Genomic DNA, 5934 nt, shown 5'->3' with positions numbered 1-5934 from the left:
TATATATATATATATATATATATATAAATATATATATTCTAGTTTCAAACATCAAGAATCTTGCTCTGATCTAATCGGGGGTCGGGGCCGGTTTGAACTATATAGTGCAGTGACGCATGTGTGTTGGTACGAGTGCATTGGCACCACTGTCTGACGTAATCTGTTTGTTCAGGTGGACATTCGTATGACGTCACCCACTGTCGATCGAATCAAGACTGTGAAGACTACCAAAGGTGACGGAAAGTACACCGCTGCGATGGTAGGTATCTTGTCTGCGTATGCATATACGTATATATCCACCTTGATAGTGAGTATTTGGTTGGTCGGTATGTGTATATGCACTTATTTATACGTATATATGTGTATACAGATATTTGTATATACTCGGCTGCTGTCATAGGCTACTTATGGTTGTGTCTTTCCTGCAATTTATGGCGCAATTGTGTTTTTTTTATATTTCACCACAATAACGTTCGCGACAGGCGAAAAAAGCCACTTGTTGTAGCGAACGGACTACGTTCGCGACAGGCGAAAAAACCCATTTGTTGTAGCGAACGGGTGCGTATAACGGTAGCTTCTGGATGCCTAGTGTGAAAATTTGCCTACGACTGAGTAGTTTAGTCAGCCACTGCACGGCAGAGATATGCGATATAGATATGATATATATGTATATATCTGAGTGTATATGTATATATATGTGAGTATGTATGTATATATATGTATGAATAAATACAAGAGGGTTCTTGTACACTCAGCGTACCTACAATCTCTTACTAGTCTTGTATGGTGGTCTGAATCATTGCTCAATTCTCTGCACAGGATTTCTCCAGCAAACGTGGGCCCAAGGTGGAAGCCGGCACATACACGTATGTCATCTGTTCTATGTCGGAACACCGATACTTCGCATTATGTTTCGATGAACTTGGACGTGGTACGCAATTCGGCTGTGAGAACTCGTTATTGTCAATCGATCAGTGAGCTTCATATAGTCTTGGTGTCTTCGTTAATTCGGCTGGCATGCGGACTACAGGATGTCTGTACCATGCGAAGAGCGTGATTGTCGAGCCATACACAAGAGTTCAACTCTACACAAATTTCCTGCTCATAGTACCTGCTGTGTTGGTTGTGTTTGTGACTTCTCATTATGTGAGCCGTCGGAGTCCTAGCCGTCATTCAGAGGTCAGCAACTACGGTCTTCAGGTGTGTATTAGGCCCAGTTCTAGTACAGACCTATTCTAACGTACTGCACCTCTTCTACCGCCCCACAGCATTGATGTGTTCGATTTGTCATTTGAATATAGAAAACACAGATGACACAGATGGAATGAACCACCACAGGTGATCCGCCACTTCCACACTCCAGTATCTGCATGCTCGTCCAAGAGTTCAGCTATGTCTTCAAGAGTATACACTCTGTTCGTCTAGTCGTGTACAAGTGCTCGACTTCGATCCGTGTGTATAACAAATACACTACGATACACACCCTATCTAACCTAACCCACCCCACCCACTGACCCTCCACCTCCACGCCCACCTCCACAGCATTGATGTGCTCGTGGGTGGTCTGATGATCGAGAAGCCTCTGACCTGGACCGTGGGCAAGGCAGACATTGCGTCGACGTTTGTGCGCCAGAGTGCTACTGGCGTACACAGACTTGAGCCGCTCGAGTACACCTTTACGCCTGGATTCGAGGTGCCCTCGTCGTTCATGGGAACCGTTTTCTCTGCGGCGGTGGTGGCTCCTGCCGTCATACTTCTGGGAGCGGTACGTTGGTGTTTCTGCATACATACATACGGGTTGTGCTTCTGGGTACATATACACAGATATCGTTTGGGTTGTGCTTGGGGTCAAATTTGGGGGTGCATGTATGCGTTCAACGGGTTTCTGCGATAAGCAATCCGCAGTTGCCTGTATATCATTGGGTGTGATAATCTATTTACCATGATGAGGTGCACTTTTCGTTCATGGGTGCCGTTTTCTGTGCGGTGGGGCTGGCTTCTGCTGTCATGCTGCTCGGAGTAGGACGGTTGTGCTTCTGAATACTTATATACAGATATGTATTGAGTTGTACTCGTATACCGATATGGGGGTGCAGGTATGCATTCAACAAGTTTGTGCGATATGCAGCTTGTAGTTGCTTGTATGTTATCGGGTATCTGAATGCCTTTACCATGAGGTGCCTTCCTCATATATGGGAACTGTCTTCTTCGCCGCGGTGCTCGCTCCTGCTTGCTGTCACATTCTTCGGAGCGGTACGTTTGTATGGCACAATGTGCACTCTTCATTTGGTGTGTGCGTGAGTATCGTTGTAGATGCATAAGTCCAATCAATGGGCGAGTTTACGATGAACAGATTACAGTTGGTTTCTGGTGTAGTACTAGAAGGATGCCTGGTTGTAGATTCTGGTTGGTCCAAGGGTATATATGTAAGTGTGTGTGCAATGCGGAGACGTCCGTGTTCCCGTGTAACTGAGTGCTCTACAAAGACGCTTTCCTGCCATCAAACTCCTCTGAGTGTGCGTGTATAAGTTATACAGGGGCAGTGCTATATACTTCTATACCTCATTCTCCGTAAACTTTCCTGGCACCATCACATACTCCTACCACTATCATGGTATACCGGCTCAATAGCTCGCACTCCCGCAAGGGTGCTTGCACGTGATGCGTATGTGCCTCTGAACCACGTCCTTCCACAAACGTCGCTAATGTATGCATACCCAGCGCACTTCTAATGCCACCTACATACCCCATTGCTCACACTCCTACATACCCCATTCCACACACTCCTACATAGCCCATTCCACACACTCCTACATACCCAATTTCACACACTCTTACATACCCCATTCCACACACTCCTACATACCCCATTCCACACACCCCTACATAACCCATTCCACACACTCTTACATACCTCATTCCACACACTCGTACATACCCCATTCCACACACCCTACATTATCCCATTCCACACACCCTACATAACCCGTTCCACACACTCCTACATACCCCATTCCACACACCCTACATATCCCATTCCACACAACCCTACATACCCCATTCCACACACTCCTACATATCCCATTCCACACACTCTTACATACCCCATTCCACACACACGTGCAGTGGGCCGGGCTAGGAGTGAACCTGAAGCAGTTTAACCCATCGCTGGCTGCGTTGGTCTTCCACTCGTCGTTGGTGGCTATGTACGCCCTCTTTATCTGGTGAGTGAGTGAGTGGAGGAGAAGCGTGCACGCGGCAGTGTGTGTGTTCTTAATTCAAGGACCCGTCCATACCTTGCGGTTTCACTGTCGATCTGTCAATTAATATCTAGTGATAGGTTACTTGTATGACGGTGCGTGGCCGTTTCATCCCTCGTTGGTGGCTATGCACGCCCTTTAGTCTAGCGAGTGTATATGATGAGCATTGTATATTGCTTCGGTTGCTACAGCCACCTCAACGTTCTACCAAAAGTGATGTACAGTGTTGCAAGCCGACGATCTGACACTCCAATAGCATCGTGATTTCACACAGTATTTGGGTTTAGCCGTTTAGGGATTTATGAGATTCATTCGCATTACAATAGTGTGACACGTGCGGTCGGGTGTATTCGCAGGCCATGGGTCCTGTAGCACGAAGCAGTCTGTCAGCTCTAGCCATAGCTCACCCAGGATGTGGGCAATTCTCCGTGTTGTGTGCAAGTGTGTTAGCGTGCGTCTGTGCATCTATCGCAGAGTTCTGGTCTCAAGAGGCAATGTTTGAAGCCTGTATATCGGTTTATACCATCACCCAGCCTGGTAGCCGATTACCTCAAGGTTCTTACAGCACACTATTGAATACCAGAGCTTTGCTACTCGGGCGTAGCCCTATGTTTAAGGGTTTAGGGTTTTAGGTGTTAGTTTGCAAGACCTCAAGGATGTAAGCCACTGGTGTAAGGTTTAGTCTTAGGGGTTTAGGGTTTATATTGTTCACGGAACGGGTATTCGGAAAGGATCTGAATACGCCGGTTTGTAAATCACGCAGCCCCATGGCGATGCTCGACGGCTTGTGAGTTGTATCGAATGAACGTATATACTACCAATCCGTATGTGGTATCTCACATGCCGTTGTAGTTGTACTATGCTGATGATCTAATATCCCACCATTGTTGATACCCCCTCTGTTACCGAACAGGTTCTGGGTCGAGCTCAACATGTATACAACCATCTGGTACTTCCTTCCCATTGGCGTGGTGATGTTTCTGAGTGGACACCGAGCTCTGTCGCAACTTGAGATGGCCTAGATACCGCTCCAGCAATCTGAGATCCGGTCGCACAGCGAACCAAGTTTTTGCACCCGTTTCAGTAGTGCAAAACGCCACAGATTCGATAAGGTGCACGAAAATTTTCACTCCTGGTCGATTGGTTGTATTTGGGCCAAGCGTATTGCATACTTGCGTGAACAGACACTAATGATTGTGTATGTACAACTACATACATACACACCCATATATTAAACGTACGAAATATTAAACGTACGAATATAAAGTTGTCATGTGTAAAAATTCACTTGCTTGAAGGTAACTTCACACATCATTTCTATAAAACAATGGTTTACAGTAGAGTTAAACAAAATGTCGGACGCTCTGAGATATCTGAGTCCTGGCGCTATCAGGCACTGCGGGTTCAGCAGTTGAATGCACTCTGCTGAGAACGTAATCCTCGATCCACAAACGTCTATTTCCGTACTGGGGTTCAGCGTATATGTTGAATGTAAACGTATAAAGTTGAAAAGCGTTACAACGTATAAGTGGGGTAGAGAGGGTCGAGCCTAATATGAAAAGAAAGGACTATATGAGGGAATAGTTGCTATATATTGCACCTCAGAACTCAAATATTGCACCCTCATTAAACATACGTGTCTAAACCAAAGTAAACGTTGAGCGTCGACGTAGAAACTACAGTATGGATTTTTATATGTTGAGAAACATAAAAACGCAATGAGGCTAACACCGAGTTCCGATCATTGTGATTCTCTTGTTCGCGTTAATTAAGGATACCCCACTTACATGGGACAACATATACCCAATGCGTGACAGGACATATACATTCGTGCCTTAATCTCAACCTTAATCTTATTGTACTGTGCTACCACCGCAAAGCTTTAGGGTTTTTAGTATTTAGAGTTTAGGGTTTACCGGGGAGGTTCCAACACACTACTGGACGTGAGCTCACTCGAACCAGCTGTAGTGACTATCATGAACGTGGCAGTACTCTCCTGCGTTCCACACACCACGTCAACAAGCGAACATATCAGCAACACATGCTTGTCGCCTCACACACCACTCCTCGTGGACCTGGGAAAGTGCATTCAATGGGTGGCCAATCCACCAAGATGGGATCAATCTGAACCGTCTACCATAACCTCTCTCTACAGACAGGGGGTGCTGTATATGCGGCTGGTACTAACGCTTGGTACTTGGAAGTGTTCTATACAGATTCGGACTGCAGCTTCAGAGAGAGAGCGTGTGGGACTAAATGGTCCGGCCGGAGGTTATGTGTAGCTGTGCAAACCCGGTGCACAGATTGTCGTGCACAGTCACAAAGGTATAGGAGAAGCGCATACGAATCCGAGACAGATAGTCGCACGCACAGCTCCGAAACATACAACCACGCGAACGACGGGTAAGGAACCCCAAGTAAGATCTGTACTATCTCGTACATAGTTATACCTATGGGGCGGTACTGTAGGTAGATGCGTGTATGCATTAGTTTTGGTGCACATTAAAAGTGCCGCTGAGATTTTACTGTATGAAAACACAGTAACTGTTTATAATTTGGAAGACTCTTTCAGTCGATTATTTGAAATGCTTGAGTACGATGTAAAGTAATACTGAGTGTATTACTTATATGGTATTGCGCAAGACTACTAGCTATTGAGGATTCTAGAGTTTCA

The 5934-nt window shown here is 45.9% G+C and overlaps 1 protein-coding gene across 1 annotated transcript; it reads left to right on the top strand.

The window, feature by feature from the left end:
* The first annotated feature begins 169 nt into the window (after nucleotides 1-169).
* SARC_08792 (hypothetical protein) lies at nucleotides 170-4618 on the top strand. Its single transcript, XM_014297217.1, has 5 exons — nucleotides 170-259; nucleotides 820-866; nucleotides 1543-1765; nucleotides 3127-3224; nucleotides 4174-4618. The coding sequence occupies exons 1-5, from the start codon at nucleotides 185-187 to the stop codon at nucleotides 4280-4282; spliced, it is 552 nt and encodes a 183-aa protein (XP_014152692.1). The 5' UTR covers nucleotides 170-184; the 3' UTR covers nucleotides 4283-4618.
* Nucleotides 4619-5934: the final 1316 nt, after the last annotated feature.

This window comes from Sphaeroforma arctica (genome assembly GCF_001186125.1).
Source record: "Sphaeroforma arctica JP610 unplaced genomic scaffold supercont1.828, whole genome shotgun sequence".
Classification (NCBI taxonomy): domain Eukaryota; class Ichthyosporea; order Ichthyophonida; genus Sphaeroforma; species Sphaeroforma arctica.
The sequence above is the reverse complement of the archived record's forward strand: the minus strand, read 5'-3'. Positions and strand labels throughout refer to the sequence as shown.

Bases quoted from the DNA above. Each gene is read 5' to 3' on its own strand.
- SARC_08792 (XM_014297217.1), top strand. From the start codon at position 185: ATGACGTCACCCACTGTCGATCGAATCAAGACTGTGAAGACTACCAAA. The intron at 867-1,542 runs GTATGTCATCTG...CCACCTCCACAG, and splicing joins GTGGAAGCCGGCACATACAC to CATTGATGTGCTCGTGGGTG. The intron at 3,225-4,173 runs GTGAGTGAGTGA...GTTACCGAACAG, and splicing joins ATGTACGCCCTCTTTATCTG to GTTCTGGGTCGAGCTCAACA.